This window comes from Geotrypetes seraphini, chromosome 1 (genome assembly GCF_902459505.1).
Source record: "Geotrypetes seraphini chromosome 1, aGeoSer1.1, whole genome shotgun sequence".
NCBI lineage: Eukaryota > Metazoa > Chordata > Amphibia > Gymnophiona > Dermophiidae > Geotrypetes > Geotrypetes seraphini.
In genome coordinates, this window is record NC_047084.1 from 93443881 (window position 1) to 93457556 (window position 13676).

Below are 13676 nucleotides of genomic sequence, written 5' to 3' on the forward strand. Positions count from 1 at the left end.
TATGGCACCTAATGCCACTGAATGCATAGCTAACAGCGGAAGTGGCGTTAGGTGCCATAAAACACTTATGGAGGCGCAATTCACATCAAATGTAGGCCTGAAAAATCCTGGCCCACATTTCTAGCACCTACCTTTGTCAGAGCTGGTTAGAGAATCCAGAGCTTTATTCCTTTGATTAACTCATCACTGTGATGTATCCTGTTACACTCAATCAACAAAAGTAGAGATGAAAGAGATCCTTCAACTGGGCCTTTATTGCACTAAAACAAACATCAGTCTGTATTTCTTAGAGGGGTTTTTCCCATTTTTTTTTCTTGTTTGCTTTATGTATCCTGTTAAAACAATGTTACATCTCAGAGAGTGCACTCTGAGCTTTTCTATGGTAAGGTAATGGAAAGGCTGCTGAATTTCAATGTAAATGCAAAAACTTGTCATGTTTGCAAGGGTGCTGATTCTGTATATTAATAAATGCTGTTAGCTATTTATATTAAACAGACCGCTGATGTTTTCTGTAGGAATAATATTTATAGTAGCAGCAATAGAGCAGGAGGAGCGCTTTAGCCTGAAACAGGTGGTGATATAACCTGTTGAATGTTATTTGCCTTTGCTGTTTATTAGAAATGGTACCCCCCAAGCTAAAAAAAAAAAAGACATTGAGAGAAAAAAAAGCACTTGCCCCACCCCAAAAAAGCTGCCTTTCATATAACAGATCTTACCAACTTCTTTTTTTCTTTGGCTGTGCCCCGTCTGATGTGCCTTTGTACTTCTGGCCAGGCTTAGGAAGGCTTTGCTTATGCAAAGGTTATTCAGTACTTCTTTAGCACTCTCCAGACCAGTAGAGGTTAATCTTTACAAATGGTATATATCCAATCATGACCAGCAGGTGGAGACTGAAAACAAAACTGTGGGACAGTATATAATATACTCCCTTCTCTCTTTACCTCAGTCTTCTTTCAGTCTCCAGCAGGTGTTGATGTGATCTGTACCCATCTCCCTTGGTAGGGCTGTTGGAATTTGTTTAGGGGGTTTCTAGTCCCTGTTTTTGGCCGGACAGAGCTTGGGCGGGCCCTGTTTGGGGGTCTGTCCGACCTCGGGGGGTCAAATCCGGCGGGTCTCGAGCGGAGTCCCTCCCCCCACTTCCTCCACCTCCCCACATTTTTTTAGAGGAGCCTCAGCAGTAAGCCTTGCCCCCTAAATCAAGCAAGGCATATTGCTTCGAGAGCCTGTGGAGTCTGTTCTGTAAAAAAAAAAATCCTGAGGTAGTGCCGGTCTGCAGGGTTGCTTCCCTGTCAGTTTAATGTTTTTTACTGTATTTTTTCATTTAACCGGCACTTTGTTTCTAGCTAGGTCGCGTATGGAGCAATTGTGCCCTTCTCCGGGGGAGTGGGACACAATTAGGTCCAGCCGCGAGGCACTCGCGGCCGGACTGAACTTGGTAGTTTGGCCCGGTGATGTGGTGGAGCTCCGTCGGCAGCGGCTGCAGGCGCCCAGAGCTCCCCGCCGAGTCGGCTGGGAGCAGTGGGGAAGCCCGGTCTTCCCCAACCACCCACGGAGGGATTCCCCGAAGGATTCCCTCTCAGCTGATTTTTTGACAGCTGATGCCGACTTGCCTGTTTTAGCGGCTGGGACTGTTCAGGCTTCTCAGCCGCTACAGGCTATGGAGGGAGCATTTTTGGCGGGAAAGTCGCCATTTTCACAGTCTGGCCCCTCCATTTTGTCTTCCACCTCAGGTGACCTTCCCCCTGTATTGGAAAAACAGGGGCAGGTTTCTGCTGGGTCCCCTGCTGTGGCAGGGAGTCCCTTGGGACCCTCAGGGGGGTTTTCCCCGTGCAGAGCCTATTTTCAGGCGGCTGGGGGTCCCGGATGCGCCCAGGGGGTTTCGGGGAGTGGGGTTTCCTCCACGCTCCCTGCGGCTTTGCCTCTCTCGTCTGTTGTGGCGTCCCCTCCTCCTCCTCCCTTGTCCAAGCATCCGCGGGTGTCTTGGGACGGGGATTTATGGTCTGAGGAGCGTGTCGGTTTGGATGAGGACCTGGACCCTTTTGAGGATTTCCAGGACCCTCTCGAGGGGACGGCCGCTGGCAGCGGGTTGTCGGGTTTCCCGTCCTCCGGCGAAGAGGCGTCCGTGGTGCGCCTTTTTCAGAGAGAAGAGCTACCGGACCTGATTCAACAGGTTTCTTCGGTGTTGCGTTTTGAGGATGCGCCGCCGGAGACTCCGTGTGTGGGGGACCCTCTGCTTCGGGGGATCCGTACCGTTTCCCATGCATCAGGATATTCGGGATATTGTACTGGAACAGTAGAAAACGCCGGAGGCGCCGTTTCGTTTGGCGCGCGTCATGGCTCGTTTGTATCCCATCCCAGAGGGGGATCGGGCTACTTTAACATCGCCAGTCGTAGACGCGGTGGTCTTGGCGATTTCTAAGCGGCATACCATGCCTGTTGAGGGCTGTTCTGCCTTGGGGGGCTGGTGGCTCGCGCTGTGTTTCGGTGGGCTGAGCGTGTCCTGGATCGGGAGTCTGATGACTGGTCTTTGATGGATCAGGAGGTGGCGAAGATTGAGATGGCTGGCTCGTTCCTCTCAGATGCTCTTTATGACTTGGTGCGGATCTCGGCTAAGTCTATGGCCTTTGGCGTGGCCGCGCGATGTATTTTGTGACTGCGCGCTTGGTAGGCGGATGCTGCGGCCAAAGCTAAGCTTACTAAATTTCCCTTCCGGAGGTCTTTTTTGTTTGGGGAGGAATTAGATAAGTTGCTTCAGACTCTGACGGACTCAAAGGTGCCCTGTCTGCCTGAGGACTGTGCCCGCCCTGCGTCTCGGGGTGGCACTGCCCGGGGGCGTTTGCGGGAGTTTCGCAAGTATTGCCCTGGGCGTGGGGCTGCTTCTTTCCCGGCTCCAGGGTTTTCCCGGGGTCGGTTCTTCCAGCGCATGCAGCCCTTTCGGGGGGCCCGTCGGGGGGCAGGGAATCCCTCCGCCAGTTCCCCTGCTTCCCGTCCTGCACAATGACTCCTTGCCGGCGCCTCCTTTGGTTCCGGTGGGGGCCCGGCTGCGCAAATTTTTCCCCAAATGGGCCGAGATCACGTCCGATCAGTGGGTCCTGGAGGTGGTGCGGGACGGTTATGCCCTGGAGTTCGCCCGCTCTCTGCCGGACCTTTTCCTAGCCTCTCCATGTCAGACTCCTTGGAAGACGCAGGCTTTTCGCCAGACCCTTCAGCACTTGCTAGATCTCAAGGCAGTTGTTCCAGTGCCCCCTCCGGAGTGGGGCACCGGCAGGTACTCCATTTACTTTGTGGTGCCCAAGAAGGAGAGGACCTTTCGGCCCATCCTGGATTTGAAGGGGGTCAACAGGGCTCTCAAGATTCCCTCTTTTCGCATGGAAACTCCTCGGTCGGTCATTCTGGCGGATCAGCCGGGGGAGTTTCTCACTTCTCTCGATCTGACGGAGGCCTACTTGCATGTTCCCATTCGGGCCTCTCATCAGCGCTTCCTTCGCTTTGCGATCTTGGGTCGGCACTATCAGTTCTGTGCGCTTCCCTTTGGTCTGGCCACGGCTCCCTGGACGTTCACCAAGGTGATGGTGGTCGTCGCGGCGGCCTTGCGCTCGGAGGGCATTCTGGTGCACCCCTACCTGGACGACTGGTTGATTCGGGCAAAGTCGTTGCAGGAGAGCTCCCGGGTTACGGCTCGGGTGGTGGAGTTTCTCCGGTCGCTGGGCTGGGTGGTCAACCTTTCCAAGAGTCGGTTGGTCCCGGCTCAGCATCTGGAGTACCTTGGGGTTCTGTTCGACACCTCCTTGGGGAAGGTCTTCCTTCCAGGGGCCCGGGTGAGCAAATTACAATCTCAGATACGCCTGCTTTTGGCATCCCGGTGTCCTCGGGCGCAAGATTTCCTCCAAGTCTTGGGGTCGATGGCGGCGTTCCTGGACGTGGTGAGGTGGGCGCGGGCCCACATGCGTCCTCTTCAGTATGCTCTGCTCCGGAGGTGGTCACCCCAGAGGCACGGTTTGGAGGTTCCTGTTCCCCTGCGAAGCGTGTTGCGCTGCAGTCTGCGTTGGTGGCTCCGGACCCCTCACCTGGTTCAGGGGGTGGGTCTGGATCTCCCGCAGTGGACGGTGCTCCTTACGGATGCGAGTCTCCTCGGTTGGGGGGACTCAGTGTTTGGGTCACTCAGCTCAGGGCACCTGGTCCACAGAGGAGGCCTCCTGGTCGATCAACGTGTTGGAGACCAGAGCGGTCCATCTGGCGCTGTTAGTTTTCCGCTCCCTTTGGTTGGGTAAGTCAGTCAGAGTCCTGTCGGACAATGCCGCGGCAGTGGCTTATGTCAATCATCAGGGGGGCACCAAGAGCACTCAGGTGGCGCAGGAGGCGGCTCGGCTCATGCTTTGGGCGGAGTCCCATCTTCTGGGCCTCTCACATAGCCGGGGTAGAAAATTTTCAGGCGGACTTCCTCAGTCGTCACTTCTTGGATCCAGGAGAGTGGTGTCTCGGCTCCGTGGCGTTTCAGTTGATAGTGCAGGCTTGGGGGCAGCCCCTGATGGACCTGATGGCCACAAGTGGCAACGCCAAAGTGCTCCGCTTCTTCAGTCGTCGCAGGGACAGTCTGGCCGAGGGTCTGGATGCTCTGGTCCAACCGTGGCCAACGGAGAGGCTGTTGTATGTGTTCCCTCCTTGGCCATTAGTGGGCAGAGTACTTCTTCGCATTGTTCACCATCCGGGTCTGGTGGTTCTGGTGTCTCCGGATTGGCCTCGACGTCCGTGGTATGCGGATCTGGTGAGGCATCTGGTGGCGGATCCTCTTCCTCTGCCTCTCTTGGACGATCTTCTGGCACAGGGTCCCATTCCCATGTTCGACCCGTCTCTCTTCTGTCTTACGGCTTGGCTCTTGAAAGGGGTCGCCTTAGTAAGAAGGGATATTCAGATAAGGTGATCTCTACGCTCTTGGGGTCCTGGAGGCTTTCTACCTCTCGGGCTTATGTGCGGGTTTGGCGTCTCTTTGAGGGGTGGTGCCGGGCGCAGGGAGTGGTCTCTTTTCGCGCTTCCCTGCCTACCATTCTAGAGTTCTTGCAGGATGGCCTGGATAGAGGCCTGGGTTGGTGACAGGTCAGCGTTTGTCGGCCATTCCTGATGTGATTCGCTTTTTGCGGGCGGCCAAGTTGCTCAGGCCTCCCCTACAGCTCTCTGTTCCCTCTTGGGATCTCAATCTGGTTCTCTCTGTTTTGGTGCGCCCGCCTTTCGAGCCGTTGGATGGCTGTTCTTTGAAGGACCTTACTCTGAAGGCGGTCTTTTTGGTGGCCATTACTTCTGCTAGGCGTGTTTCTGAGCTTCAGGCTTTCTCTTGTAGGGCTCCCTTCTTGGAGTTTTCTAGGGAGCGGGTTGTCTTGCGGCCTGTTCCTTCCTTTCTGCCGAAAGTAGTTTCTCCTTTTCATGTCAATCAATCGGTGGTCCTCCCAGTCTTGGGGAGTCGGGAGGGCTCTTCTGAGCAACGGCAGCTGCGCAAGTTGAATGTCGGTCGGGTCCTTCGCTCTTATGTGCAGCGGACCCAGGAAGTCCGGAAATCCGATCATCTCTTTGTCCTTCTAGCGGGTCCTCATCGGGGGGCTGGCGCTTCTAAGGCTACTATTGCGCGCTGGATCAAGGAGACGATTGCTTCCACTTATCTTCTGAGACAGAAGCCTGTTCCGGAGTTTCTCGAGGCTCGTTCCACTCGGGATCAGGCAGCTTCTTGGGCTGAGTCGTCGCTCGTGCCTCCAGTGGATATTTGTAAGGCTGCGGTTTGGTCCTCCTTGCATTCCTTTGTTAGACATTATCGGGTAGATGTTCAGGCGCGTCGGGACGCGGTGTTCGGTGAGCGTGTTCTGGTATCGGCCCTGCGGGGGTCCCGCCCGTGAGAGGGACTGCTTTGGTACGTCCCATTTGTAAAGATTAACCTCTACTGGTCTGGAGAGTGCTAAAGAAGGAGAAATTAGGTTCTTACCTGCTAATTTACTTTCTTTTAGCTTCTCCAGACCAGTAGAGGTCCCCACCCTGTCTGTTGTTGTTATTGTTGTGTTGTTGGGGCTGTTTCGCGGGCAGTTTTTGGTTTTTTTTTTTGCTGTGGGTTCTAGTATTTTTCTAGGGCCGGGGAGAATTAAAGAACAGCGGCTGTGGCTCGGCTGGCTTAGCTGGCGAGCTGTGGGGACATTTTCCTTCGGGTATTTCTCCTCTGCATTTTCCAACAGCATTTGGGTATGTTAGTTGTTACTCCTGTTCGGAGTATTGTTTTCTTTCTGTTTTGCAGTTCTTGGTTCTGCTTGGCTATTCGGCAGACTGATGTAAATAGAGAAGGGAGTATATTATATACTGTCCCACAGTTTTGTTTTCAGTCTCCACCTGCTGGTCATGATTGGATATATACCATTTGTAAAGATTAACCTCTACTGGTCTGGAGAAGCTAAAAGAAAGTAAATTAGCAGGTAAGAACCTAATTTCTCCTTACTGTGGTAAGGAGCTGCAGAAAGGAATAAATGCCCTTTCCTTGAAATTTTCTTTTGTCCCCACCAAACTTAATAAGTGCAGGAGCATGAGGAAAAACAGAAGAGGACAGCACACTCCACTGAGGAAGGAGGAGTTGAAAACTGAGACCTTCTGCAAACTGTGCCGGTTTAGATGCACTACCCAGAATGACACACCTATTGTAGTTCTTTTCCTTCTATTTTACTGTAAACTACTTTGATGTTTTAATGAGGGGGTGGTATATAAGATTTTTATCAACAGGAGTAGTAAGATCTTACCCAATCTCCCCCAACCCACTACACTCATCAAGCCCACATCACTCCGTTTGAATTCCCCACCCTCTTCACAGCTCTAATGCATCAAGTTTCTTCCCTCTCAACTGATTGCTTCTCACCTGCACCACCATTACCGTACCCTTTCTTATTCAGCCCCTACTTCTTTTATTCCCTGCTGGGGACATCAACTCCAACCCTACTTGAGCAGTTCACACTACAACCTTATTTCTTGTTTCTCTCCTCTTCTTCTCTACCTTTCTCATGTGCCTTGTGGAATGCCTGCTCTATCTCCAACAAAATTGCCTACATCCATGACCTCTTTCTCTCTTTCTTTCCACCTGCTTGCATTATCGGAAACCTGGCTCTGCTTCAGTCACTGTAGTCATGGAGGTTACTACTTCTTTTATCAAAAGACTGCCAAAGCTTGTGGCTTCTTTCTATACAATGTTGCTAAAATCCACACCTTTGACACCTCTTGCCTGGATTACTGCTAAGTGCTTTTCACATGTCTTCTGCTAAGTCATCTCTCTCCTCTTCAATCAGTTCAGAATTCTGCTGCACACCTCACATTCTACTGTATTGACAGGGAGATCTTCTGCCTCAACTTGCTGAAAAGCTGAACTTTGAATCACCTGACTACTCCACTAGCCTGACTTCCATGGCCGGTCACTTCCACCATCTTTGGACCCAGTGTACGAAACACAGTCTGGCTCCGATCCTGGGTGCACCTCCACAGAACCGTGCAGCCTCCACTCAAACCACTAAGACAAACCTGGGGTGAACTAGCTCCCAAGGGAATGGTTCCTGAGCCCTGATCTGATGTGCAGGCTGGCCAGAGGGCTTACTGACAAACAGGGAATAGCTGCAGCATGAGGGCAAAAACCACGAATGCAAAGACTGAAATTACAAGCAGACTGTACAAAGACTGTTGTACAAGCAGAAAAGACAAGCTCCTACAGCCTGGCATGTAGGAAGAAAGACTGAGGAATTCAGGCACTGACACAGTGATGAGGGGGAAGAGGTTTAAGTCTCTGGCATTTTGAGGTTTCTTACAACATCCTGGCAGGTAAATGGAAATAACTCACTGGTCCCGGAATAAAGAGGGATTGAACAAGAAGCTTACATTACCCCCCACCCTCCTCAAGTCGCTTCACTGGCTCCCTGTCCACTTCTGCATACAGTTCAAGTTTCAAATGCATTCACTCTGTGGCTCCTCAATATCTCTCCTCATACTCCGCCCTGTTAATGTCTGTTCTGCTTTGCTGCACAGTATGCCTGGAAGAACCTGCCGGGCTCAGTGCGTCAAGCTCCATCTCTGGCACTAGTCAAATCCAGGCTGAAAGCTGCATTTAAGTCCTAACCTTACCAACTGTAAAGCACCATATTGCTTATCATTCCCTCTGTCAGTCTTCTACCCTATTTCCCTACATGAGCACCTTATATTGAGTCACCACTTTTTGTCCTGTTTGTCTGTCATATTAGATTGTAAACTCTTTTGAGCCCGGACCATCTCTTGCATGTTTAATGTACAGTGCTGTGAGCGTCTGTAGCACTACAGAAATAATAAAGAGTAGTAATTGGGAGCCAGTGTATGGCCTCAGAGGAGTGGTATAGTCAAATTTACAATGTTTGTTGATTTGCTTAATGGTTGTATGATGTGGATGATTGGTAGCCATTTACAATCTTTAATTTTTATGCCTTATATAGTGAGTTACAGTAATCAAGATGGCTAATGACTAGGGTGTGGACTAGGACATTTAAGGCTGAAGGAAGGATATAGAAGGGTGCATATGGAACAGATTAGACATAGTTTATAGATTGATCACTTGGACTGTGACGGATAAGGTTGAATCAAGAATTATCCCTAGCTCCTGGGTAGATCTAATTAAGGGGACAGGTAGGGTTCATGCAATGCAACAAGTAAGTCACCAGGAAAAATAATCAGTACCTCTTTCGTTACAGTGCAGACTTTACATTCTGTCCACCATTTCTCTCAAAGGAAGACCATGCTCTGTCTCATCTTCCAGTCTTCTATAGTCCCACAGACTCTTCCTTCAGGCCCCACCCTGTCACTAGATTAGAACACTGGGCCCTTGCTCTGATTGGAGGAGCTAGGAGCCTGACTTTTGTTCAGGTGGTTTATCTTTGCTGCATTTACTCCATAGACTGATTCTGTGGTTCATGAGAGGTTTTTGTTATAACACTTTCTAGAGCGGCTAAAGCTTATTTCTGGGTTTCTAGTTCCTATTTCCATCTTTTCCCCTGACTCTTGCATCTTCTTAAGTGACAAAACAGACCCCATCCCATATCCGGTATATAAACTGAAAGATTGGATATTCTCTAAAGCTGTTTTTTTAGGACCTAAATGATTATCTTCTCCTCCTAAAGGCTGGAAGCTGACTAATTATGGTGAAGAGTATCTGAAGGGGCAACTTGGGTCTAAATTTACACATATCAAAACTTAATCTAATTTCACTTAGACATCGCTGACTAGCTAGACATCACTGGCTAACTGATCAACTGTTTTCCAGAATCAGGCTGGTAAGTTACAAAAACAAAGGCATTTAGCATCATTGTAGTTTTAATTCAAGATAAGACACTATACAGTGGATATGGCAAGTCCCCAAAAAACGGTTTGCACATACTGTGACAGTAACAAACTTAATTCTTAAGCTTGAGTATGTGGAACATAATCTCAGTCTCACAATGTATGGATAATGCTCAGTGTAGCACTGGCATTGTACCAAGGAGATTCTTCCTGGAATGCCTAAGATTTAATGTGAACAGACTCTTCCATATAAAGGTATCAAAAAATGCTTTGGTTCAACATATGCACTGGTTAATTTAATAGACACAAAACACACTTATTAATGTTTTAAGACTTTCTGGGAGGAAATACCCCCCACACTTGTTATATGTTAATACTTCTTAATGGCAACTAACTGAATTATTATTTCCTGAGAGTAGAGCAAGCTAGACTTGTAGTGAACAGCTTGGCTAGCAAAGTTACAACCTTCAAGATTCTAAGTTATATGCCAAATTACATAAAACATTGTGAACAGTAATCTCTTTTAGCATTCCATTAGCACATTAAAAAAAACCCAGCTGTTCCAGATAATCAGCATCAAGGAAAGAGGCGTTTGTTCTGTTCTGGTAATGCAAGCTCCATCATGTCCACTTTTCTAGTAAATTCTGCATCAATTAAACTCTAAAGAAAGAAAACCAAAAGTCAATTAGTTTAAATCCCATGCAATGTAATACCCTGTTTCCCCGAAAATAAGCCCTAACATAATTTTTAAAGATGCTCCTAATATAAGCCCTAGTTAAGATCGATTCCATTCTTGACACTAGTGCTGCCTGATTTGCTGAAAAAAATTGGACTCATCGATTCAGCAACCCCCACCCCTGCTGCTTTAAGAGGCCTCGGAACAGAGGTGTCAGTCTCACGGTGGGAGGTTTGGTGGTGTTCTGCTGCATAGGAGGATGAGAGGGGAGGAAAGATACACATGGTGGGGGAGGAGAAAGGAAAGAGGAAAAATTGGGGTGGAGGAGAGGAAGGGAGAGATGATTGTTGTACATGAAAAAAATGACAGCCCCTGAAAATAAGCCCTAATGTGTTTTTTGGCCCCAAAATTAATATAAAACACTGTCTTATTTTTGGGGATACATGGTATTCTGACATTTATTGCATTGCTTAAAATCCATACTAGCAGCCAGCCTACAATTTTCAGATGCCAAGTCAATGCATGAACAAAATAAGAATCCATATATAGCAAAATGATCACAAGAGAGAATTACTGCAACATAGCTATGATTTTCATTACAACCCAAATATTAAGTTTGTTCTGCATATGTAAATAGCGAAAAACATTCAGCAGTTCAAACGAATCATATCGCAGTCTGGTGACTCAAATGCTGCATATTTTGCACTTCCATGCAGAACATTCCTGTTTCTGATTTCCATTCCCATGTTGGCCAGAGCTAGGGACGCTACAAAGGAATTGTGGCCATTGTATGGAGGAATGCCTAAACAGCCTGTTAGAAGCTCATGACTGTCAGGTTCTGAAGGAAAACAGGCTGTGCTTTCTCCAGTTTGAGATGATTGCTGAACTGGTGCAACTGAAGTATGCATGTGGAAGAAGGAAAGGGGAGGAGGAGGAGATTTAAAAAAAAAAACCAAAGAGAAAACACCCAGCTAGTGTGAATGAAAGCTCATGGTGCCAGATACTAGCCTGGCTATTAAGCTGGGACAAATAGAAAAAGAAATGCTGTCCCTGGCTGGCTGCCTACATATGCACACAATGACAATAAACACCGAGCAAAAAATATAAAAGAAATCTGCTGAAAAGAAATAAATCACTGAATAGTGATAAAGGACAAGGGTAGCAAAACAAACATTTCTGCTGTAATACCGTATTTCCCCATATATAAACCCATGCATGGGGCGGCCTATATAAAAAATTTTAATCATCATCCCCGGTACCTTTTTCAGAGCCTCCTGGACAGCAGACCTCCAGTGGTGCAGGGCAGCCGCAATCTCTTCGGCGTCTGGCCTGCCCCCGCACTGTTTGCTGAGTGAATGATGTTAGTTCTTGTGAGTCCTACGAGAGCCGACATCGGCCATTCAGCGGGCGGTGCAGGGGCAGGCCAGATGCTGAAGAGATTGCGGCTGCCCTGCACCGCTTGAGATTCGCCATCCAAGGGGTTCCAAGGAAGATTTTAAAAGGCAGAGGAGGTACCAGAAGATAAGCTGTGGCTAATACCATGGGGCGGCTCATCTTCCAGTTTTTAAACATAGGCTGCCCTTTTCTGTGGCCCATGCATGGCTGCGGCCTATATGCGGGGAAATATGGTAAAGTGCAGACTCAAGGAAAAAAAAAAGATGGTTCTTGACTGCATTTCCAAACTGATAACCCCTTTTGGGGGGAAACTATGCTATAAGCCCTGAAAAATGCTTCTTATGCAACATTTACCAACTCCCTCTTGGCTTCTTCAATCTTCACTTGAGCAAGCGAAGGGTTCTAAAAGGAAAATAAAAAAACTGTTGTACATGATCCAGGCAGAAGACATTTTTACTTAGAAATAGAACCAAAAAGGAAAACTTGTGAAACTGCATATAATAATAATTACAGGAGAGAGATCAAGGTACGACTCTAGCTTCTTCTTCAAGGGTACAGCCTCTTCCTTCAGTTTGGTTCTTTTCTGTAAATAAAAATATGACAAGATATGGTCTGCAAGTTTTAAGAAGTGCAAGGTATGATTTTTAAACCAATATGTCTCTGAGGGCTCAAGGTGGGAGAGGGCCGCATAGGATGTTTACAATGTATTGGTACTCACAAATTTAAAAAAGTCAAGTTTATCATTGTCTTGTTTCAGCAAAAGGAGGTGTCAAGGTAACCCAATATTGATTTTAAAAGCAGTATTTTATGAAAAATAACAAAAAAATGCATAGCTGGGTGTACTAGATTGATTTTCCTATACAAAGCTAATATCCCTTGTATTTTGTAAGCTAAAATCTAATTTTTTAGTCCTCGACCATAGGCACAAAAAATAGCACAGAGGCTGGAGAGTCAGGCTTGCCTGTAATTTAAAAGTAGCCTGTAACTTTGACTTCACTTGAATTGTGTCTTTAGCATTTGCATCATATCAATGCTCCCACACTCATAGTCTTAACACAAGACACACCACTTTGCTCTCTTAGGCGTATATTGGTAGAGTCTCTCATAAGAGGAATCAGCCCAGTGGTAAAACTGAGCCAAAAAAGTACATTCTGAAACAGCCAGATGTCTGTCTTCAAAACAAGTTAACACAAGCATGTAAAAGGCACACCCAATACCTTAATTAATACTGGCTTTCAAAGACAACATGGGGAAACCATCCAAGCCATATACAAAGCTCGGAGAACCCACCCAGACAACTTCCTTGCTAGGACTTGGTTAGTATTAAGTCATAACTCTGGCCTGCTTCTTCAGGAGATAAAGATCTTTATGGAGAGAAATTACATGACTGGTGCCATCAGAAACCATTACTGAATTTTGTGGGTTCCCCCTCCCCCAGAGTATGGTGCATTCCCAAAGAATTTGCATTCTGATTGCAGCATCCTTAACATAATGTCACACCATTGACACTTCTGTCTATTATGCTATTTTGATACACTAGTTACCTTGGTCCATTGGTTCTCCTTTCCCACAGTCTCTGAGATATCTTTTTTTAGTGCTATACATTAACCCCAAAATTCTATAGGCACCTAACTTAGTTAATTGCCAGTTAACACCTCTTAATTGCCATTAACTGGACTTAATTGAAAGTTAGGCGCCTAACTTGAAAAACACAATGCTATAAGTAGACATCTAGTCCAGGGGAAGGCAATTCCAGTCCTCGAGAGCCGGAGCCAGGTCAGGTTTTCAAGACATCCACCATGAATATGTATGAGATGGATTTGCATGCACTGCTTCCTTGAGATGCAAATCTATTTCATGCATATTTATTGTGGATATCCTGAAAACCTAACCTGGCTCTGGCTCTCGAGGACCGGAATTGCCTATCCCTGATCTAGGCCAAAGCACCTACCTAGTAGTAGTAGAAGAAATGGAGTGGTTAGGGGCGGATTGTGGGAGTGTTTGAGTTAGGCACCTGTTTTAGGCCAAGAAAACCCTAGCATAAATACAGCGCACCTAAAGTTAGGATGCCTAACGCCGCTTAAGCAGCTCCAAGTGTAATTCTATATAGTGTGCCTAACTTTTAACGTCTCCCTAAAGATGGCTCGTTGTTTATCACTTTAGGATTGTTGTTAGAGTTCAGACTAGAATATAACTTGACTATATCCCCCAACACTTAAAATGCTTCACACTAATGTCAATGTAATCCACCTTTTCCAAACACCCGTTAATAATATTCGGATAATTTCATAGAATA

At 47.5% G+C, this 13676-nt stretch overlaps 1 protein-coding gene across 2 annotated transcripts in view; it reads right to left on the bottom strand.

Moving 5' to 3' along the window:
* Window positions 1-9324: 9324 nt before the first annotated feature.
* HAUS1 (HAUS augmin like complex subunit 1) overlaps window positions 9325-13676 on the bottom strand; it is a 43354-nt gene continuing 39002 nt past the window's right edge. For both annotated transcript variants that reach the window (XM_033935135.1, XM_033935126.1), the window contains 3 exons: window positions 11892-11963; window positions 11735-11782; window positions 9325-9969 (listed from right to left, as the gene is read on the bottom strand). In XM_033935135.1, the coding sequence (XP_033791026.1) occupies window positions 9886-9969; window positions 11735-11782; window positions 11892-11963 (204 nt within the window). In that variant the 3' untranslated portion in view covers window positions 9325-9885. The remainder of the gene's footprint in view (window positions 9970-11734; window positions 11783-11891; window positions 11964-13676) is intronic.